General features: G+C 44.2%; 1 protein-coding gene across 1 annotated transcript; it reads left to right on the forward strand.

The window, feature by feature from the left end:
* The first annotated feature begins 762 nt into the window (after positions 1-762).
* On the forward strand, positions 763-14,426 carry kif18a (kinesin family member 18A). The gene is made up of 17 exons (XM_067249220.1): positions 763-1,078; positions 1,216-1,373; positions 1,601-1,705; positions 1,904-2,014; positions 2,156-2,353; positions 3,994-4,170; positions 4,319-4,393; positions 4,630-4,739; positions 5,784-5,946; positions 6,318-6,482; positions 7,260-7,381; positions 7,466-7,716; positions 8,226-8,285; positions 12,019-12,355; positions 12,832-12,921; positions 13,010-13,107; positions 14,067-14,426. Exons 1-17 carry the CDS (start codon positions 763-765, stop codon positions 14,201-14,203), a joined length of 2,673 nt encoding a protein of 890 aa, XP_067105321.1. The 3' UTR covers positions 14,204-14,426.
* The last annotated feature ends 9,231 nt before the right edge of the window (positions 14,427-23,657 follow it).

The raw sequence follows: 23,657 nt of genomic DNA on the forward strand, positions 1-23,657 counted from the left end.
GCCATACTCTTCGGTGTTAATTTTGCAATATGCAGCGGGGTGAATACATGCTTGTCTCAAAAATTGCATTTACTTCCTGAATGTAACGTCATCAGAATGGAAACGGTAGTTCCGGTTGTCTAGCCAACGAGAGTCTGCAGACGGAAGTCTCTCGGCCAATCAGAGTTTCTGTAAGAACGGAGGATGGGCGCTTGTTTTTGAAATCTTGGCGCTGGGTCGTGGTTAAGGTATCTTTAGCTAATGTACACGTTATGATTTTAGTGGCCACTTGTCTTTTATGTTCATCAATCTAAACAATTTGTGAATATTAGTGGAGAGTAAGCAGTCAAAATATATGTTATTTAAGACGTGATATTATTTGTAGTGAATTGTACATGCCTGCCTTTGTCGAGCTGACTAGGCTAGGCTAGCTAACTAGCGGTACATTACCGCTAAATCATTATCTAGCTATCGGATTCAAAGCCAGCAATCCAGCTTCTGATGCAGTTGAGTAATTTGCTCTGTGTAAACTTTGTTTCTTAATGCTATGCATGCTTAAGTTCGCATTTTGTTTTCCTAGCTAACTTCAAAGTTGCATGCTGTGTAATCAGCTGTCATCTATGGATACGCTGGCTAGCTAAGTTATCTATTTGCTGTTGTGTCATAGCCAGTTAGCTATGCTGATAGTAATAGCTAGTACCAGCCATTTACCCGTTTACTTTCACCGTTTGAACTTGTTTGTATTATTTCTCAGAAAAACTGTCGTTTCCAATCAACACTACGATGACCAGCGAGGTGTGCAGCCACGTCAAAGTGGTTGTACGTGTGAGACCATTTAATGACAATGAGCAGAGTGAGAACTACAGGAAGGTTGTCCAGGTTGTGGACAACCACATGCTCATCTTTGATCCCAAGGAGCAGGGAATCCCATCTTTTGGGGCACAGAGACTGCGAAACAGAGATCTTAACAAGAAGGCCAGCAAGGACCTGAAGTTTGTCTTTGATAATGTTTTTGGGGAAGATTCTACGCAACTGGACATTTTCGAGAACACCACCAAGGGTGTACTGGACGGAGTGTTAAATGGTTTCAACTGCACAGGTAAGCTACTGTTTTAACCCAAGCTGGCAAAACATAAAATAGGTCATGATATTATTTATCTACCACTTACTTAGCATCTTAGTATTTAAGTTTAAGAAATCACAAGTAATTGGGCTCATACAATTGTGAAATTGCAGTGTTTGCATATGGTGCAACTGGAGCAGGTAAGACACACACCATGCTTGGCTGCGGTGGTGACCCAGGTGTAATGTATCGTACCATGAATGAACTCTTCAGACGCATGGACGAGGTCAAGGACGAGAAAGTGTTTGAAATCGCTTTCTCATATCTTGAGGTGAGTTTTTTTTTTTGTGCGTCCCAACTGATGAAATGAATCAAATGATTTCAATGTTGTCTTACTAGAGAGAGGGTCATGTTGAGTGCATGTTTTTACAATGTAGCACGGACGGATCAGGGCATAGTGTACATTGTCTAAGTTTGAGGTACTTTCTGGAAGTAAACCAAGACAAAGCCTGTTGATGCTTCTCTCGGGGGTGGGGGGGCGGTATTGTGGTTTTACAGGTATATAATGAGCAGATCCGGGACCTCCTGGCGAACGTGGGTCCCTTGGCTGTGAGAGAAGACAGCTCCAAAGGAGTAGTGGTCCATGGCCTCACTTTGCACCAGGTGGGGAGACACCAGAGGGTTTGATATGCATTTAATATGTACCTGTGTTAGAATTTATTTTATATATACTACATATATATACTACATTTATATCTGTGTTTGTCTCAGTGAATGACAAACAGAAGTGAAATAACTTGATGCACAAATGTACAGTAGGAGTTTTGGTTCTTGATTGTTAATGTATGTGTTTTTCTTCAGCCCAAGTCTGCTGAGCACATTCTGGAGGCGTTGGATTTTGGGAACCGCAACAGGACTCAACACCCCACCGAGATGAACGCCACCTCTTCACGGTCCCACGCCGTGTTCCAGGTAGGCGTGAGCGCTGCAGGTCTACATAAGCCAAAGAGTCTCTCCTGTATGCTGTATCTCCTCTACTGCGTCTCACCACCTATATCTCCCCTCTTGTGTCAGTGCACTGCAGTGTGTATGATTTGAGTTTTTCCTTTGTAGATCTACTTGAGACAGCAGGATAAGTCAGCCAGCCTCAACCCCAACGTGCGCGTCGCCAAGATGAGCCTAATCGACCTGGCGGGCTCCGAGAGGGCCAGCGCCACCAACGCCAGGGGGGCGAGGCAGAGGGAGGGGGCCAACATCAACCGCTCCCTCCTCGCCCTCGGCAACGTCATCAACGCCCTAGCCAACCCCAAGGTAGAACCACATATAAAACAAAATCTCACAAGTAATGGTTATTAATTGCAATGATTATGTTAATTGTGTTTAGCTCTTTCTCGTAGGCTGCTAGTACTGCTACTACTGAATGTGTCGATTTTTAACAGCTCATATTGAAAGTACGTGTCAGCTTCACTGCTGAGACATCATGTATTCCTATGTAGATCGCCCAGTAAAGACATGTTGCATAGTTGCTTTCCTATCCGTTTAGTCTGACACTTTTACGTTTGTAATGTTACAAAGCGAGCTGTTCAAATGTGATTTTAAATGCTTAGGCTGCGTGAACTCTCTGGCTTTCAACTGAGTATAGCCTGAAGGATGACTGTGTTTGATGGTGCTGCATTGTTCCTCACTGTCAAACCCCCACTCCCAGCTGCTTTTTACTGTGGGTCTTTTATTCTTTTGTTAAATGTTTGATTTTATCTGCATTTCATTTATTTATTTTCCCATGAAGTGTTTTAATTCATAATGATGAGGCATTGACTTAATTTATTCTGCCTTTTGTTTAGTCTTTAGTGTTATTCTTTTTTAATGTTGTCTTGGTTTTAGAGCAAATTACTTTTTTAGAACAGATTGGACTTTACATCGTACATCATACAGCGCTTGACAACTTCCTCAAGCCAACGTTTGAGACACGCAGCAGCATTTCTGTGTAACTGAAGGATCCTTGTCTTGGCTCAGGCTGCTGGGAGGGTAGCGGAGAGCAGAGCACAGTGTTTGGGTATTATTTCATTCCAGTTGCATACATTAACCTGTCACCGAGTCGTCTCATTTTACTGCCGTCCCAGGGAGGCCACAAGCAGGCACTTGCATTTAGGAAATGCTGCACAAACGTGCCACTGCTGTAGCGAAACGTGATCGCTCCTTCACCCCCCCCCCCCCCCCCCCCCACCCTTCTTGCCTCTCAGGGGTAAGGGGACAGGCATACCTAGCCAGGTATGGCCTAGTTCCGTTTTGTCCTGAACACTGAGCGAAGCAGTTGTTCCACAATCCAGTCCTCCCATCCATCCATCCCTCCTGCTCCCTCATTTCCTCTCCAGTCCGTTTCCTCTTCCTGTTGCCTGGCTCCAGCCTCGGCCTACTCTATAAATCCTTCTGAGGAAAGAGGTGCTGCGCTTAATTGGGACCACCGCCTTTTATCTGCTCCAGCTATACTCCACCTGTCAGTGGCTCCAAGGGCCTGATGGAAATATAATGTTTCTGAATCCAGATGTGGGTCCCTCAACCTGGGAACACAGCTGGGCTGCCCCAGGTCCTTTGTTTCCTTTCCCATCACCATATTTTTGCAAGTCCACTTCTGTCATTGAAATTCGTCATATTGTGAGTGACACTCCTGAACAGCTGTAATTTACCCAGGATGCATCTGTGCTGTTAGTGTGAGTCTGCAAGCTGGGGTCACGCAGGACCCCAAGCATGTGAGATCTAACAGGAAATATAACATTGGAGGATTTGTTTTTGTTTTGTCTGAGCAACCGGCTGGTCTTGGCGTGGTAAAGCTTGTCTGCCTGCCTAGCGGACCTGGACGGCCCTAGGGTTAGGGTTAGGCCCTAGCTGTCTTGGTTCAAGCTGGATTTTCAGTGGTTGACTTTACTAACTTGTTTTGTTTTGACTTATTCCAGAATAAGAACACTCACATCCCGTACCGGGACAGCAAGCTGACACGCCTGTTGAAAGACTCGCTGGGGGGGAACTGTAGGACCGTCATGATCGCCAACGTTAGCCCCTCTTCCAAGTCCTACGACGACACCCACAACACGTTAAAGTACGCCAACCGGGCCAAAGAGATCAAGTCCTCGGTTGGTACCGTTACCTGTTCATCTCTTGAATGTCTGAATGACTTTTTTGAAAAGAACATTATTTGCTTGTTTGATTTATTTCAAATGCACAAATGTGCAAATCTTTTATTTGTAACTGTTCTTGTTGTGTTTGTCATCCATGTATCAGCTGAAGAGTAATGTAGTGAGCCTGGACAGTCACATCAGCCAGTACGCTGTGATATGTGAGAGGCAGCGGCAGGAGGTAAATAAAGACCATCCACCCATACTTCCATTCTACTTCCTACTGAAGAAGAAAAAAAACATTGAGCTTTCCTTGAAAATATCTGATTAGCTTCTTTTTTTGTTCTTTTTTTTTCATGCCTCAGACCTGGCCACGTCTGTGTTTTTTTAGTCCATTTTATTATTAGTTTATTTTCTATATCTTTCTATCTATTTTATATGTTCAATATTTATCACATATTTTGTTTGGCATTCCAGATAATCTTGCTAAAGAACAAGATAAAGGAGTATGAGGAGAGGAAGATGCATCCCCTTTTGCCAGGCGTTTCCAATCCTGTCTCCAGTCAGAAACTTGCAGAGATAAAGAAGTAAGGCTGGGTGGTGTTGGCCTGAGGGTCGGTGGCACAGGCTGGTACAGTTACAGAAAGGCCGGAAGTAACTCGCTTAAGATGCTGAAACATCATGTTGTAACCTAGAGCTTTGAGGTCTTTGTCCTTTCACACCATTCTTTATTTTTATTATTGAAATCCATAATTTAAAACGACGAGCAGAAAGTACAACGCCCAGTGGATGAGGAGTTTATGCATTTTTGATGGGGTCATCTGTGAGCCAAGGTTTGTTTAATATAAACATACACATTTATACATTATATAAATCTAGATGCCCCAGATAGCAGGATACCTCTTCGACTATACTCTGCAGAGGCATCTGTAAAAAGGAGAGAGATAGAAAGGGAGGAGGAGGTGGTGGTTATGGTTGGAGGAGGAGTGGAGTGGAGGGGGGGGGGGGGGGGGGGGGGGGGAAGCTGAATGAGTCTCACTCCCACGCATTTCATTCACCGGCATCAGAATTCACAACTCGCACAATGAGAGGCTCTGAAGAGAGGCGCACGCTTCTCACACTATTAAAAATTCAGCAGTCTGGCAAGGCCACGGCGGCTTGTACGTCACTGGGGTTACATTGGAGAGTGCAGTCACATCTCAGCGACAAGCTGATAGCTCCCCCTCGTCTCCCTCTCTTCTCCTCGCATCTCTCCTCCCCGCTCTCCTCTCCCTCCCCGCTCTCTTCTCCTAGCTCTCCCCTCTCGTCCCGTCTGCTGATGGCCTCTCCTCCTTCCCTCTTCCTCTACCCTCCCTCCTGTCTAACTGCACATGTATTGACATGCATCTCTCCCTCCCTCTCTGGTTGAAGCATCATTCATACCTGTTGAATGGAAAACTTTTAGAATGGTATTGGGGAAAAGGAGAGAAAGAAAAATGGCTGAGATTAATAAAATAACCTTTTCCCTGTAGTTGAATGAAGTGTTTTCTGTTCATCCCTTTTTCATGCTTTGATTCTACAGCAACCACCTGTGTTTTGTCAGGCAACCTTTAAAAAACAAAACAAACATCTGTTCTCCTCCTCCCCTCCAGGATGTCAGATTCTCTCCACAGCGTGTTCTCCAGCCAGGCCCAGATCAGACGGGAGCAGCTGCTTCTGGAACGCCAGCTGAAGGATAACAAGCTTCGGCAGCATTTCAGTGAGGAGACCAACCTGCAGGTTCAGCTCTTCTGTGCCAAGGACAAGACCGACAAGGTGTGTTCTCGCAGGCTGCGTGTGGCGCCGAGTGCCCGAGGCTACTAGCGTTACTGTGATACTGTGCAGAGATCAACCCAGCATCTCCCTCTACTCATTTGCTCACCACAGACCCAACACTTCTGTAAACCGGAATGTTGTCAGTTTCCCTAAGTTTTCACTCAAGCTCAGGCCCCCAGTCCTAGCAAAAATACTCCCCTTGTTCCAGTTCTACCCTGAGCACCTCCCCCTTTAAACCCCGTTGAGAAGTTTCAGCGATGTTTCCGTGATGACAACAGGTGCCCAGCCTCGACCCGAGCCTGCCGCCCTTCCACGTTCAGCAGTGACGGGGGTGTTTGTCCTTATTGTTACTTCTGTTTCTATTTGTCCAGGCCACCTGTAAGCACGAGCGGCGCCTGGCCTCCCTGCTGACTCAGCAGCAGCACCTGCACCAGCGGCTCGGGGACACGGAGGTGCGCTTCCTGGAAAACGACGGCTGGCTTCACCGCCTTGAGAACGAGATGAAGCTGCTGGGAGAAGAGGCACAGGCCCCGGAGGTGCGGAGGCCGGGGGAGGTGGGGAGGCCGGGGCAGGGGGGGAGGTGGGGAGGCCGGGGGAGGTGGTGCCCCAGAGCGGAGGGAGGGAACTGGGGTTGAGGGGCGGAGGAAGGGGGGCTGGTGAAACAGGAAGCAGAGGGGGAGGTAGATGGATGACAGTGAGCCAAAGCGTTCGAAGCAACAGATAAGGATACCCAACTGATGTACTGTAGTTAGCAGCAGCAAACCAAGCTAGCTGCTCGGCTACTGCTCACCTAGAGGGATGTCTCCAGACTCCAGGGCTGTCTTTGAGCGGGTGGTCAGTGCCAAACCTAGAATGAGTTGGCCCTGTGTAGTTCTGCTGGCTGGTTTGTTATTGAATGTCCGCTGCTGTGTCCAGTGGTGTTGTAATACCTATTGTTTTGCTCCCAGCTGTTAGGCCAGTAATGAGAGGCGTGCTCGTTCTGATTTCTCCTGCTCTCTCGTGGAGCTCTGAAGAGAATAAATCAATGGTCTTTACTTATCCCTCTGCTCAGCCAGTTACCTACTACCATGTCGGTGTATTTCTTTTTCTTCTTTTTTCCAAGCATTCCCCTTAGTCTTCCAGGAAGTGGACCAGAACAGTGACGCACCGGATGGTCAAATGTTCTCTCTGCTTCTTGAGTTTCTCACGCCTGAGCTCTTACCCGGAAGATGACTTCTCAGAGGAAGCCTGGCACCAAATAAGTCACTACCTACCGTCTCACCCCACCCTCTTTCTCTTCCGTCCCCGCTCTACCTGTCCCCTCTTCCTCTCAGCCCCTCCAGAAAGAGCTGCACAGCCACAGGCTGCAGTTGCAGGTGGATGACCTGAAGCAGCACATTGAACAGATGACCCACCTCATCAGCCTGCAGGACCAGGATAACAAGCACACCAGGAAGTAAGGAGCTTCATCTCACCTCCTTCTCCCGGCAGATCAGGGCGTACTTTCGGTGACGTTGATGTTGTTGTGTTCTCTCCCTAGGTTGTTGACCGTCTTGCTACCAGCCTATAGTAGACACTACAGCACCCTGAAGGGGGCGGGGCTTCTAATGACCAGTGATGACGCTGAGAACCAGCAATTGGAGCACTTGGTGCTGAGGGACAGGGGTGTGGTCTGGGCTGACCAGGAGAAGGCGGAGCAGCAGCGAGGGGCGGAGTCACATGCCGAGGGTTCCAGGCTGGCGCCCATCTTGACGTTTTCTCACCTCGCCGGCCATCCGAACAGCCCCTGTAGTGAGTTACCACAACTGTCTCTCTCTCTTGTATACATCCCTCCTCTCGCTTTGATGACATCCCGCCTGTGGGGCTGACAACATGGCATGACCCTGGTGCCGGCGAGCCTTCCTCGATGGCCATGATGCTGTCCATCAGCTGGGACTCCCTGCACCTGTCCTCCTGTCACACCACAGGCCTCGCTCTCATTGCCTGTCTTGTCTCCCTCTCCTCCTGTGCCTGGAGCTGAGTAATGCACCGTCATTCGACCTCTCAGTCGCCTCTCATCCACCCCCCCCTCCCCCCAACCCTCCAGTACTACAAACACAATACAACCCACTACCCTTCACTAATGGGTCTCATTGTATCTGGGGGGGTTTTGTCTCTGTAACATGGTGTGTGCATTATGATGACAAAAAAGACTGTGTGTGTGTGTGTGTGTGTGTGTGTGTGTGTGTGTGTGTGTGTGTGTGTGTGTGTGTGTGTGTGTGAGATCTGCAAAGTGTGTAACACTTGTGTCTGTCTACCAGGCGCTGACAGCCACAAAAGGAGAGTGTCCCTTCGTCTCCGAGCCTCTCCATCATGTCAAGGTAAACGTGTGTGTCCTGTCCCCCTGTAGGCCTTCCCTCCCTGCTCCCCTGCTGCCTCTGGTTGGATGGCATCTTTCCTTCCTTTCCTTCTGTCATCTCTTCCTAAAATAGTTACATCAATTATTTTATTTGACCGTTTTGGTCTTTTTAAGTGACAATTTTATGCTTGGGTGTGTGGTGGAAATGTATTAGAATTTATTTGTGGCTCTCTGACATCTTTTAAGTGAAGTGATAATAATAATTACCTTTTCCCTCATCATCATAGTTTACGGAAAAGAACGTGTGGAGGGGAGCTGGGGTGGGGGAAAAACTGCCAAATAATTCTGCAGTGAAATGAATTTGATTTACCGCCATGCAGCTCAGTAGACATCCTGTTCTGGTGCAGTTCATGAAATGAAATAACACTGAAAGCGCCTTCAGAGGAAGGGAGCGTACCAGGTGGGGGTTGTAACCATTAGGGACCCAGATCAGCTATGTTGAAATATGGACGTCCAAATTGGTGGTAATGATATTTTCTGCAGAACAGGTGGTCGACATGTAATTGTAACACATTGTGGGAAATGTTTCGATTTAAGGAAAAACACCAACGACCACAGCTCAGGGACAGGAAATGGAGTGAGGAGAAAATGGCAGTTATTGGTTGTTGTTTCTCCACCCCCACCACCATCATTATAAATCAACTTGAATTCATGTTTTTCATGAGACTGAAGATGCGAGTGTGTTCCCTGCAACGTCGGCTGTTGTTGTCTGTAGCATTAGATGAGCTCCTTCTCCTGCCCTGAGCGTCAGTGCTCCCGTCTGTCAGTGGGGTAGAGGAGAGGTTATCATGCGTGTGACCTTTCGACATGACTCGACACCCTGGCAGTAACCAGTATCCAGCCCGTTATCACCTTTTAGCACAGCATGGACTGCTCTCGCTCTTTCTCTCTTTTTTTTGCTCTCCATCTCTTTTCCCCGATTCTCTCCCAGTCTCCCCTCTCCTACTCTGCCTTGTTCTTCTCTGTTCTCTCTCTCTTGCTGTCAGTCTCACACAGCTCTGACCTCTTTTGTCTTTCCCTTCATCTCTCACTTCCTCCCCTGCTTATTTCCTTCTACCTCCTTTTCCTTTGTCTCTTCTACATTCTCTCTTCCTTCCGGACTCCTCTCTGTGTCTCGCCTCATCCCCTTTCCGCTCCTTCGTTCCCTCCATCTATGGCGTGTACCCCCTCCCCTCCTGCTCTCTATGTTGTACTCAGTCAATCTGGAATCCAACCCTCCGCCCAGCCTCCTCCCCAACCCTCTCCAGCTTCATTCATGAAAATGCTAATCCACCACAAGGGAGGGAGGGAGGGAGGGAGGGAGGGAGGGAGGGAGGGAGGGACTGCGTGTCTGCAGGAAGAGAGGGAGGGAGGGAGAGTGTCTGCAGGGACAGAGCAAGCCAGTGTACACCCCTGCCTGTCCTCTCAGTGGTAGAGGCAGCAGCCAGGCGACCCTAATTCAACACTCTCCACCAGAAATAGCACCTCATGCATGTATTAATCCCCTGCAATCCAAAAATATGTGATTGAAGGAACTTGGCCCCCATTTATCCACAGGGCCAGAAGCCCCCCTCCCTTCCCGTCAGATAGCAGTGCCATTTATCTCTGCCCCATTCTCCTGTCCTGTCTGGCTGAGCCCTGACGCAAATTTGCTAAATATTGCATTCTGCAATTTGTGTTAATATATAGGTCTATTAATCATACTGTGTGGGCTGTATGCGTACTGTCCTCTCACACCGTAAGCGACTCTTCCTCTATTTAAGAATTCGATTTGACAAATTGAAAATATGCTCTTCCTCCTTTTAGTTTTGTCCTTAGATTTTCATCAGTTTTTCTATTTGAGCTTTTATTTATTTTTTCCTATGAATGGTTAAAAGACACTGGCCTGTTTTTTATGATTACTATTCCCAGAGGGTCGTCTGTTTTTATGACAAAGATGATTGGAGCGGTTGAAAGCGAGCGAAAGGTGGGCAGGTGTGTCTCAGCCCCCTGCTCCACTCCTCTGTCCAGACGCGTGTGAAGTAGCAGCCCTTCACTTGGAGAGCTCCATGTGTCAGCCGGCTCCACGGGACTGGAGCAGGGCGGCCAGCTCTGTTTGGCATCAGCATGTGAGCGATGCAGCTGCTGTGGGTCTCGCTGCAACAAGTGAGCCCGCCTCATGCCTCTGTGCAACGTGCCTCCCCAACTCCAGCTCAGCTTTCCTCGCCCCAGACGCACGCTTCCACACAGAGCCAGGGCCCTGCAACACCTGGGCACCTGCAGACCACTGCAACCAATAGCCACCGGTCTGGTTTGATGTCAGCTCCGGTGGATTATATTTTTAGACTTAATCTCAGTAGGATTATGGGGGCCTGTGGCGTTGGGTCTAACAACACCCTGCCCTTTAAAACACAGTCCTCTCTGTGTGTAGGGCCAGGGTAAAGCATCTGTTCTGTAGTGAATGAGTGATGAGGATGATGATGAGGATAAATATTTAATGATTAGCCTTTGGAAGAGTTGTTTTTGAGTTGTTTGTTCAGTAGAGATCAGGCCTGTGTGATTAGTCATACGCTGGTTTATTGTTGTTCAGTAGCTTCCTCGGCCTTCAACATATAAGTGTCACGTAAGTAAGGGTATGTAGCCCTGGCTGTTTGAGTCACAGCGTGTGACATGCTCACCCTCCCAGCTCTCTATCTGACAGGTTGTAGAGCTGGTGAGTCATCCTACTGTGTTAGAGCTGCTCATCTGTGCTATAAACACCCAAATGACAGTTTGGTATCGAACTACGTCTCTGGTAGTTACATTTAAGTGTTTTAACAGCTTCTGTTGTTGTTGTCCATAGTAGTTGTCTAATCTTGTGTGTGTTTTTTCTTTCTCAATTATTCTCAATCTGGAGCTTCTTTTCTTCTGTCTTTCTCTTGACTCCAGTCCGGATTTCCGTTTTTGCAAGTTATCATCTTTCTACCTCAGCCACTGCATGTCCCTGTCACAGTGGCATGAGTCAGGACCGGTGAAACTTAATTTGTGAGCATAAACGTGTCCCTTAGTGTCCTACACCTCTGATTTGTGTCTGCTGTGAGTTAAAGGTCACCAGCGTCACATTCTCGAGACACGTCTGTTTTATACCCGCTGACGATAGATTACAACACGTAATACTGACAATCACCAGTTATCCACCCTGCTTAGCCTGTGTGTGTGTGGCTACTTGTGTGGTGTGCTGTCTTTCGAGTACTGCCACCCAAGGATCTAAACATTTAATTCAATAAGGTATAATTTATGGTGCTCTGACACGGGGTCAAGCAATGGATGATATTGCTATGGAAACCTGGTGCCTTAAGTTGGTGAATGTCCTAATGCTATAGCAGCATCCTCCGTGTTTCTGTTGCACTATGGATGTGTGTAGACGCAGTGTCTGAGCATATTGCTTTTGGAGAATTGATATCTAAGATTTTCACGTCAACACCATTCATGACTGAGCTTCAGTTAGAACAAAGGGCTTTGACTCACTTGGCTTTACCAGTTCACAGGCTTTAAATATGTTTTAATTATATAGGCTACTACAAAAAAAAAAAATAATAAGCACAAAAGGCCCGTTATGTTAATTATGAGAGGGAAAACCAGACAGAATTCAACATAAGATTAAACACCAGTATATTTAGATAAAATGATATTAGTCCTCTTAATATTTGAGTGTGGTTACCAATGTTGTGAACTATTGTGTTCTCCACGCCCAATAGGAGAGCAGACAGGCCAGGGCCCACCTGAGAAGAAGCCAACCAGGAGGAAGCTAGCTGTGTCTCCTCCTACCAACCCAAACTCCAATGTTGGCTCCTCCCAGCCGCACAGCCCCATGGTCCTACAGGAAGTACTGAAACAGGAAGAAATGTATCCACTCCAGTACACACCAGAGCCAATACAGAACACTCCATCCTCTCTCCTGCTTCTTTGCCCATCTGACACCAATGACCCCAACATGACCTTCGACATCACAGACTGTGATGACCCTGCTAACACCACAGTCATACTCGGCGGAGGACCTTCCAGGTTGGATGACTCCATCCAACCCACAAAAAGGTGCAGTGATTATGTCATTAATAGTTGCAAACCCCCACAGATTCTTATGTCTCAAGGTGTAGATCTTCTTCCACTTATTCAGAAGTGAGAATGTGAACAGCACTCCTGGAGATTGAGGGCCTCTTTGACTGTAGGCAGAATTCAAGTCTTCTACTATGACTACATTAACATTTCTCCTGTTCAGATGGGGTTTAAAAAATAAAAACATTTCAAGCGGCAAGTATTAGTTTCAGAAAGTTTTGATCCGATTTCAGAATTCCTCTAGTTTTTCCCGTTTTAAGCCTCTTCCATCTCAAGGAACCATGTCCAGTTCTTACATTACACGGTTGATTTTTCAGCTGTTACATCTTTGACATGGCACTGAGCACACTAGAGGCCTGTCAACATGCTTTTGTGTGGGTCTGTTGATGATTCAATGAGATATTTGGCTAAATTAACCAATTACTGATTTTGTGTGTCCAATATGTACCCCCCAGGCTGGCTATACCTTCCCTGTTTGACCTGAGCCGTAAAAAGCCTCACTACACGGCCATGACATCTGCCGCGCAGGGCAAACGCAAATACTGGTACGATTCTCTTATTCTCGCGCTCGGCCCACTACTTATTTATCCGTGATGTATATCTATTTACTTTTTTCTCTCTTCTCTTCTTCAGTAGCATGAAAGTGGCTGCAGACCACACAGCACCCAAGCGCATCAAGCAGGAGCCTGCCTCCTTGGCCAGCCGGCCACTACGAGTGCGTCGCATGCCTGGTGAGTTCACCGCTCAACAACAACACGCCTTTAGAAAACGGATTATAAGCGTCAAAAGGAATTTAAAGTAATGACAGAACAGGATTGTCTTCAGGATGAACCGTAAATACAAAATCCCTCTTTTTTTAAAATTCCATTCTCTTCTTGCTGACCCCCAGTACAAAGCTTGTTTGGGTTAAATGTTTTCCCAAGCCTGACACGAGTTAAGGACACAAGATGTCCTGTACTCTAAGCTCCTCGTATTGAGTTCATTGATTAGTTGGCCCATGTTGACATGGGATGGTGAAGTGGCCTTGGTTCGCTGTGATGCTTTGGTCAGCCAGAGGAGAAGCATCTATGTTGCCCAACTGAGGGGCAAAAAAAAAATCTAAACATTTCTCCCTGAAATACATTTCTGTTTTTTGGAATCTTCTTAGCCTCACTGACCTTGTGCTACACAGGATGTTGACTATGACACATATCAGCTGCAGCCTAACATAGGTTAGGACTAGACAGGACTAGGGGCCTGCTATGGCTATCAACATACCTTTCTTTAAAGTAATACCTTTTAGCTAGATTTGTTGGTTGTTTCTGTTGTGTCATGATGATGTGGGAGACACAGGACTGGGGGAAACAGGGCCGTGATTTGGGAAACAACTCACCCATTCCTTGGTTGTGTGAAAACCTTTTAGATTTTCTCCCCACAGTTATTTCCCATACCTTTTTATACTGGTTTAGGCTTCACAGATATAGGTATTTTTTTGTTGTAAAAAAAAAAAAGAAAAAAAGGTAATGTTGAAAATAAATGGGAAAAACATGTTAGGCAGATACTGATGAATCTCATACAATTAAGTCATTTCTAACACTGCAGCAGCCACATCCTTAACCCCTACTCATCGGTTGTCCTCGTCCTGAATGTTAGTTTCAATCTATCTTTAATAACAGCCCCTCTTTTTTCCTGTTGGACTCGCTGTCCTTAGGATCAGAAGAGAACGAGCCTCGGAGAGTGGTCAGAAGCGTGTCGGAGGGGAACCTCAACTTCTTGGAGGTCAGGAAGCCCAAGTCTCTCTTCTACAAGACATCGCAGCAGCTCAAGAAAGTGGCCAAGAGGTTGTAAAAAAGAAAAAAAAAAGAAAGGAATGCTATGGCATAAAATGGACCACTGTGTAAATACTGGGCAGAGGAGATAGAATAAGTCCTATGGATTTGATGTTTGATTTGCTACATGAACATTTTAATTGTATACTTATGTACTTTTAGCCATTTAAATTGTTTTTAGACAATTAAAAGTTGTAACTTTTTTGTACAGATCCTCAAAAATAGCTGTTATTTGCTTACAATCGTTGACCATCGCATCGTAGTGCTGTTTTGACTGTGAATAAATCTACTTCATGAAATTCATATTCGTTTAGTACTTTGTTTTGTTGATATTTGAATTCTTGCCTACCTTCATATTCTTTTAAAAATTATAATCAAATATACACTCTGGCCAAAAGTATGTAGACACCTGACCATGACACCTATATGAGGTTATTGAACATTCCCAATTCTACAACCATCACGCATTAATATGGATCCCCCCCCCCATAACAGCTGCCACTCTTGTTGAGAGCTGTCCTCAAGATTTTGGAGCATCTCTGTTCATTTGTGCCCATTCAGCCAAAAGAGCATTTGTGAGGTCAGGCCCTGATGTTGGATGGGAAGGCCTGGCTTGCGATCGCCGTTCCAATGCATCTCAAAGGTCTTTAATGGGAATGAGGTCTGGGTCCTCACCAATCTGTCTGTGCTGTCTTGAATTTGAACATGAAGAAGGCCAGAAAGTTTGTTTTTAATTAAACGAATTGTGTCAGAAAAGAAGTTTAAACCCCCCCCCAAAAAAAAAAAAAACAAGGCTTGTAATGAGAGCTAGGTAGAACCCCCCTCTCCCACCCCCCTCCAGCCAAGAGTAACTGCATTCATATGCAGTCTACGAGCCGTAACAATGTTGTACATGCAATCTGATCCCCCCCCACCCCCTTTCTCTGTTGTGGCTGTGTTCATCTCCAGGCCTCTGTGAGAGAGATATAGGGGGATCAAAGACATGCAATATGTCTGGAAAGAAATAGACTCGTCACTTTGAATTCAGTCTTGCAACTTTCAGTGGCATAGCATTCAAGGTGAGCTTTATTTTTAGCCATGAAGCTCAATGCATATATCATCACTCTACTGCGCAAGCACTGACACACTCGCTCTCATTCACAAGAATGTCTTCATTGTGGCTTTTTTTTTTTTTTTTTTTTTTTTTTTTAGAAAGGAAGGTCTTGACTAAAGTTTATTAACCTCCTCTTAGCCAATGGGGTGAATGCTGCGTTTTACCCACTGACCAATGATACAGATCTAGAGGTTGGAGGTAGATGTTGCTTAGCAACTGCAGGTAGAATCTCGGATCATGTCGGAGTCATTGTCTTATCTCGCCACCCGGAGCAACATCACATGCTATGTGTTGTGATTTAAGGAGAGATTAAAAAAACTTGAGAAAATGCGTCAAAGAATTTGAAGGTGTTGGTTCTATTTATGTGAAGTTACAGTGTATACAGACTTTGTTGATTGTTCTGTGTGGCATTGGCCCTTTAAGACAATCCATTTGTAAACTGTTGTCAATGAATTGTATTGGCCTACATAAAGCAGTATACTACCTGTTGAAATTGCTGTTTCGAAAGCAATGGGGAACATTGGTTTCATAAACAGAGAACTGTGGTTTCAATTCATCTGAATGAATAATAATTTTTACCAATTATTTTGGAAAAGTCTGTCATGGATCAAGTCATTATTGTGGTACATGTGATTACATCCTTAACCCACCTGCTACCCGCTTCTGTATAACAAAAGTCACAGATCACAATCACACTTATGTTAGCCAACACGCATCCTGCTGAGTTGATCATTTATTTCATGATCAGACTTGATAAGACACATCTACAGGGTACAGTGTTGACCTGTATTTTTCATTTTTATTGGTTAACCATTTTACTGTAATCCATACCTTAATCTGGACATTTATATGTAAATTCCCAACAAATGGTGCAGAATTTTAGTTCAAGTCCATGCTTGTCCAGTGCAATACCACAAACTACTTCGTGGAATTATTATCAATGTCCACTTTTTTTCTATTTGCATCTATAACACTTCACACATTTCTATCAGCCCTTCTCAGTCTCTTTCAGCTCAGCATCCAGTAATACTTAAGGAATAAGGAAAATATTTAAATGGGGTTATGGAAATCCCTGCTATGCAGCCTGGATTTGAAATGTAAAACATGTAGATGGCTGTTTGGACAACTTCCTGAACCTCCAAGCCAACCAAAAGATATAGAATAGTTTTTGTAAATTCAGAACGGCGGTGTTGTTCTGGTGTTTTCTGGCTCTAGCAGTAATTCAGGAGGTACAAAACCCAGAAGGAACATTTTTCAGGACAAGTCACTCCTACTTGGATAAGGTAGGCTCGGGCTGCAACACTGCTGTCACAATCACTTATATTTACATTTAGTCATTTAGCAGACACTCTTATCCAGAGCGACTTGTGTCTGAGGATTCTGAATGACTGTTGCTGACTGAATGACTGGTTCAGCATAAGTAAAGCATAAACTATCTTGATTTTTGGGTGAGATTTGGTAAATCTCTGCTCACCTGAAACCCAAAATGTGTATATTTCTAAAGTATAAACACATTTTTTATTATATATTCATACTTTCAATAGTATAACAGTGAGTTGTTCTTGTGTGATAGTGCTGCACTACCTTCCAAAATTCAAACTCAGTTTGGTCATTTATCTATTGTGTTAAGGTGATTGATCTGAGACACTGTTGTTCAGACAATTGAGGAAGGGCAATGACTGTGGCTGATCTGCAGAGAAATCTGAGTTGCACACAGAGCTGCACAAACATGCAAATAGGATGCTGTGAGCTGTATTCGGTGCGATGTTTATCACTTAATTTACTGGGCTTTTTTGTTGACAGACATGTGACCTGTTTATATTTATTAACATTATATGTGTCACATTTGTAGTTTTTTGTAGTTTTATTCAATGTTTTGACATTTAGGGTATGTAATATACCCAACCACTCAGTCATCAAACAGTATACTAATGGTACCTTTCACATTAGGGAATTTGTGAATCAATGTGTTCCTTCCTAAATGTAATACACTAAACAGAGTCATTTAGCAACTTAGCAACTACTTAATAGTAAATAATTGAGAACATTCATCAACTCACCGTTGACCACTGACAGCCCCTTAGGTGGTGGCAATAGTTTGGTGTGTGTGTGTGCGTGCGTGAGTGCCAAATAGATTTACAAACATTCTCCTTTACCAGGTAGCATCTGCTGTATTGAAATAAGGTGACAGAAAATCAGTGTAGCTGTGATGCCTCAGCAGTGTTGTGAGCCAGGCTACGTCTCTTACCCAGGAATCCAGCCAGAGCCCAGCCCAAATATATGGATGAATCTTGTGGATGACTCACCCGCGGGGGAGGGGCTGTGTTTTGCAGGTAGCCTTGCATATCAGCAGCAATACAGCTATACTTTGAACAAGGAATCCAGCCTCAGTCTGCAGAGAACTGTGGCAGTGTTGTAGTGTAGTAGTAGTGTTGTGTGGTGTTGTTTTCTTTAGCACTAAGTGAACCCTGTATTTCTTTGCCTTTACATCCGGTCCCTAGACTGTGTGCTGTTTACACGTGTACAGTATGTTTGTTTCAAAAGTGTGGGAGATCTCGACACCCGTATGATGGATTTATGATTGTTTAGATGTACATTTTCTGACCATCTCCTCTGCCCAAAAAAGTGCATTTCGCAATACATTTTTTATTATTTTTCTTCCAAAATGGTTGTGTGCCTCCTTTACAGTTTGGTTCGGTTCATAGTGTTTGTAACATAGTGGAATATTGCTGAACTATCCCTTTAAGTCTCATCGATGTTGAGATTCTGGGCCCAGGTGATAAAGGCTGCCTATTGTGTTGCCATGGCGGCCAAACTAAACCATGGCTACACTCTTATTATCGGTGTGAAAATGTCTTCAAGTTTGAACAACAAAGAGTAGATCTTCCTTTTGTCCACCTCTGTCCTTGTATTGCAGTTGTGTTTCTCAAACATGGAACGGAAAGAAAATGTCAATAACCAATCGGTGTTACTCAGGTAACACAAGGATCTGTGATGTTAGAATGTCTTCATCTTCGTAATGGCTGACATTTAACTGCATGGGCAAGGTCTCTCTTCATAGAGAAGAAGAGCTATTGAAAAAATATTCTATATATTATTTTCACTCCTTGTTTGGATATATATAGCTCTCAAATAATAAAAACAATCTCCAGCTTCTATCTGCAAGTTAGGGATACACCCACACTCATTTGCAGGGAAAGGCAAATGACCCTAATGATGACTCATAGTGTTTGCTAAGAGACTTTTTTTAAGCACATAGAAATCTGTTAAGTCTTCCCCTACCCTCTGTGGAAGAGGAGGGGGGGAGGTGGAGAGGTTTCTTTCAAAGCATTAAGTGTTACTAAAATGTGCACAAAAAATTGTAAATTGTCATACAATGACTGTTGCATTTGTAAATATATTTATACTCAACAACACATTAAATAATTTAAAGGGACACAACATTTATTTACTCCAACAAACCTATCTCAGTTCGTGGTGAGCCCCCTAGAAACTGCCTTTATGCACGGGTGCACAGGATGAATGCAACGAATCAGTCCTGCTGTAAAAGAAGAGCACATCTTAAAGTCTACATAAACCATGAGTCATTTCACAAACATGACATAACAGCTTTATAAATCATTCATAAGATCCTGCTTGTCATACTCTGGGTGACATATCTCATGCTGATGTGGAGGCAGATAGACAGATGTGGAAAACATAGGATCCACTTAGCATACTATGGTAAAACATGGTTGGTTTTCAGATCATATCTAAAATACTTAAATAAGGCGATATTTCAGTTTGTAAACGACTTTTGAAGTTATTCAATATCTTCATGAAAAGGTGTGAGTTTCTAGGTCTTAAATTATCCAGTCACCAGCCCTACAGGTGGAAAAGAGAGAGAAACTTTGAAGCCCAGAGAAGGCACAGTATCCCTGAGGCAACTCTGTGTATTTAGCCAGTCTGACCACCATTGATCTGAGTGGAAGAGGCTTTTTTGCTCCAACCAGGAAGAACCTGACACTCATCTTTGGGCCTTGGGCCTTCAGGGTGCAAGTGTTAACAGTCCCTGTCTTATCTGGCCGCATCAGGTTTACTTTGTTAAGAAAAGAAAGGGAGGTTGTAATGGGAGTCTTTAGCAGGGGAGTAACATGGGAATGAAAGGATTTTGATGCAGTGATATTATATATCTGTCCTGGTCAGAGAGGACAAAAACTCAGAGAGAACCGCCAGAGCAGAGCATGTCATCTGAATAGTAAGTCTTCTTTGCAGTGTATTACATCCAAGGTCTTTGTGTCTCTGATTTTGGCTGGTGAAGAGCACAAAGGAGGCAGTTTGTTCGCCTCTGACAAGTGTGCTTTTATTTGCTGCGGCCCTTTGATGTATAGAGAAACTTTGGCTGGGATATTCCTCCCAGACAAACGCAGCAGAAATCCCACTCCTTCATATTATCCTTAACAATTCCTCACCATTCAGCGGCGAGCCTTTATTCACTTTAAGACCCTCATTTTAAACCGTTGCGCCTCCCGTCTGTCTATCAAGTGTAGAGAGGAATTTCTATTTCTTTATTGTAAGGGGGGTCAGTGGTTAGAAGTCGGGGGCATGTTAAGAATTGTTTGGCACTACGGCAGAAACTCAACATGAGAGAATACACACACACACCTCAGTTCTGTGTTGATGCGTCATTACCTATCACACAGTGGCATTCATCTTTGCACCTGCTGGATTTGAAAGGATTTTCAAACTTTGAGGTAAATATTCTGCCTCAATAATATTCAACGTCAACAGCAAATTAGTCACGCTGGAGAAACAAAGAGAACATGTGGAGCAGTTCTAAAAGATTAGTTCTTAAGTCTTAACATATCTATACACAGTGATTGTGTGTTTATTGTTTAATTTGTATTTAAACGTGCGTTCGGCCTGTGGCACTGTATCATTGGGAATTCCATAACCAAACCATGTGTTTGGGAAATTGTTTTTGCATAGAAATAGGTTTTTATGACAATGATTCTTCGAAACACAGTTTTTTTTACATAGACAATGGCATCATAAATGACCTCAGCCTTCTCCAGCTGCCTCTCCTTGACACTGACGGCTTCTGCATGTGAGTCCTGTCATGTAGAAGGATGTCTGAGCATGGTCAATAATACACAGGTTTTCTCACAATGACCGTGGGAAGTATTGTGCACACAATGTTCTATGTCTTCTAGCACCTGATAGAATGTGTTTTTTTGTGAAGTGGGGTGGGCTGTTTCACAAAGTAATGTGTGTGATATAAAATTTGAGCTACTTCTGATTTGTACACCTCCCCACCTCCCCCAAGTATTTGAAGAGTTAACATGATCAGAGCTCTCCTATATGCAAAGAGTATGGTATTGCTCAGAAGCATTGAAGCCTTTGGCAAAGCAGGACATAACAACATGCAAATCTGACAATTCAAATGAGTGCCACACACACGTACAGGCCAATGCCCTCATGTCTACGATTAGGTACAACAACAACAGTGAAGTTTTCAAAGGACTTAAAGTACAGGAAACTTTTCCTATCCTCAGAGTATCAGGGTGGGTGATTTTAATGACTGATAGTAAGTGAAGTCAGTGAACACTTTCACTGACCAGTTTTACTCAGCCTTGCCAGAATGATTCGGTACTGTCACCACTTTGAGGAATTGAGTGGGCTATGACTCAGGTGTGACACTAGCCACGCAACCAGACAGAGGGGGAGACAGGACAAGATCTGGTAAACCTCTATTGATTGTGATGTCACAGAGGAACATGACAGGGAATGACTACAAAGGGAAGAAGGGACACACCTGAATAAAGATATTTTTTTGCCGCCAGATATCTGCTGCTAAAATGCTGTCAAATATAGCCACAGCTATGTACTACCATGCCAACATGTTCACATACCTTTTGTCTTCTGTTATAAGTGGAGTGCCATACTCTTGGACGCTTCAGTCGTGGTAAATAATAAAATAAAATTAAGCCTGTGTGAGTTGCTGATGAATTAACTACTGAACATCAGCTTGTTTTCTGTCAAGAATTTAACCACCCATATACGGACATAGACACAAAGCAGGTAGCAGAGATAGGCTGAACTGGATCTGAGGTTCCCAGATAACCTGCCATCAGCAGACTAGGCTATTTATAACAGCATGTACTAGTAACGGATGACGTGGGGAAGTCATTATCAATATTTACGGAACAAAGATTGAGACTGGGTAATGATACACTAGACCCTCAGAGGACATCCACCCCATAATAGTTGTTGTTACGGAAGAGAAGGAAAATGCTGATGGACACAAAAATGCAGGCTGGCACTTAAAATTTTGTAATGATTTTAGAGACCGGTCTAGGCTCAAATGTAATTAGCAGATGTATACAGGACGGCTGGAGGACTTCAAAACATGTTCAGCTACAGGTGCTCCATGCATGTAAACCCTGCAGTACTGAGGAATTATGTCACCAACATAACACAACAATGGCTGGCTCACATTTTTTAAGAGTTTATTTCTTGATAATCAATTAAACTGTGTTAAAGAAATATTTTCACCTATTAAAGTCGAGTACTGAGCAATCCTAAAAAGAATCCCAACATCTCTGTGGTACTGTGCTGTGTCTTAATGCTGAACTGATAAGACTTGGCCTGACACAGACAGAAGCAACAAGTGATCAAATGCTCTCTGAAATATATGTGAAATCTCAAGGCCGTAATCATAATTTATTGACTTTTGGAGGTACTTGAGATACTTCAATCCCAAAACTATAGCATCAGTACAGCATAAACTGTATTGTTTTAACTGTTTTAAACATTAGGTTCTACATGGCAGGCAATGATCCCTTAAACAGTCTAAACAGTCTTACGTCTGTGTGTTGAAACAAGAGATGAACTGTCTTTGCAGAGGGGGGGGGGGGGGGGAGCCAAGCAAAGTTATCCACGTGGTTCAGGAACAGAGAGATTGATTTGGTGACCTCGGACTGAGGCATAAGATATTGTGTCTCAGAGTGCGGAGGAGGGCATGGGTAGTGGAAAGGGGTGAGCATGAGTCAGTGGCAGGGAGAGAGCCTGTGAAAGCTGTGGGGGAAGAGGAAGCGTTAACAACATAACAAGTGGAAGTAAGTCAAGTCGCCAAGAGAAAGAGAGAGACAGAGACAGGGACAGAGAGAGACAGAGAGAGAGAGCGAGAGAGAGAGAGAGCGAGAGAGCGAGAGAGAGAGAGAGAGAGAGAGAGAGAGAGAGAGAGAGAGAGAGAGAGAGAGAGAGAGAGAGAGAGAGAGAGAGAGAGAGAGAGAGAGAGAGAGAGAGAGAGAGAGAGAGAGAGAGAGAGAGAGAGAGAGAGAGATCGTGGTACTGCACTTGTGGGAGGCCAACAGCTAATCAGACCGGCACATGGTATGATCTGATAATAGAAGGTTCATCCTCACTGTGCCATCATTCTACACAAAGGCGACACGTCTGTCTTCTCATTATGTCAATCCACTTGTTAAGGCTGACCTATCCTCTGCATAGAGGACTTTGAGTGGGGAGCAGAACAGTGAGTGAAAAGAAAAAAGAATCAAAGGGACATTGTGGATTGTCTTGTCACAAAGGTTGTAGGTGTACTCCAATCAATTGTGTTATTGTATACAGTAATATGGTTGACATGTTAAAAGATATGTAGACTTGAATTCACATGGTTCACATGGGTTCCTCTGTAGAGGAGGTGAGGTGAATGTGGGATGAAATCACAATATGATGAAATATGGTGGAGAGCTCTGCTCTTTACTCTCGGAGGTCTGTGCCCACATAATAATGGTAAACAATTGGGTGGAAAGAGGGAGATTTTGAATTTACACATGGTCAAGTTATATACATTAATGTCATACATTTTTGTCAACAATTGACACATATATACATACACGGATAATTTTTTCGTTAACCACTGGTTCCATAGTGAAAGGGAAGTTCAACAAGCACAAATAAGCACTGTGGTGTTAAAAGTGTAGATCCAGAGGTTATATAAGAACCGCTACACAGGCACAGGCACAGCTCCACACACTTTTAAGTTCATTTTGTTTCTAAATGAAAGTATAGTTTCAACATTTTAAACATGATATCTTGTCTAAATGTGTGTTCTTTTTTAAGGAAATTCCTGAATTTCACTTTATGATGCTCAACAGCTGCTTCAAAAAACTCCTGAGAGGAATGAATTGCCTATTGGGACATCTAGCTAAGTTTCACCCAGATACAATAAATGCTCTCCATAACAAAAGGCTAAATCAAAGGTATTAGCATCTAAGTTGTTGGACTCTTACAAAAGTGAAGCCTTGCTATCTCTAAGAGGTGGCATTGGAACAGTTGCTTACTGCAGGTGGCTTATCACAAGTTGAGTCCTTTTCAGGGAGGTGCAATGCGTCTG

Source organism: Osmerus mordax, chromosome 13 (genome assembly GCF_038355195.1).
Source record: "Osmerus mordax isolate fOsmMor3 chromosome 13, fOsmMor3.pri, whole genome shotgun sequence".
Taxonomy (NCBI): Eukaryota; Metazoa; Chordata; class Actinopteri; order Osmeriformes; family Osmeridae; genus Osmerus; species Osmerus mordax.

Bases quoted from the DNA above. Each gene is read 5' to 3' on its own strand.
- kif18a (XM_067249220.1), top strand. From the start codon at position 763: ATGACCAGCGAGGTGTGCAGCCACGTCAAAGTGGTTGTACGTGTGAGA. The intron at 1,374-1,600 runs GTGAGTTTTTTT...GTGGTTTTACAG, and splicing joins TCGCTTTCTCATATCTTGAG to GTATATAATGAGCAGATCCG. The intron at 4,394-4,629 runs GTAAATAAAGAC...TTGGCATTCCAG, and splicing joins GTGAGAGGCAGCGGCAGGAG to ATAATCTTGCTAAAGAACAA.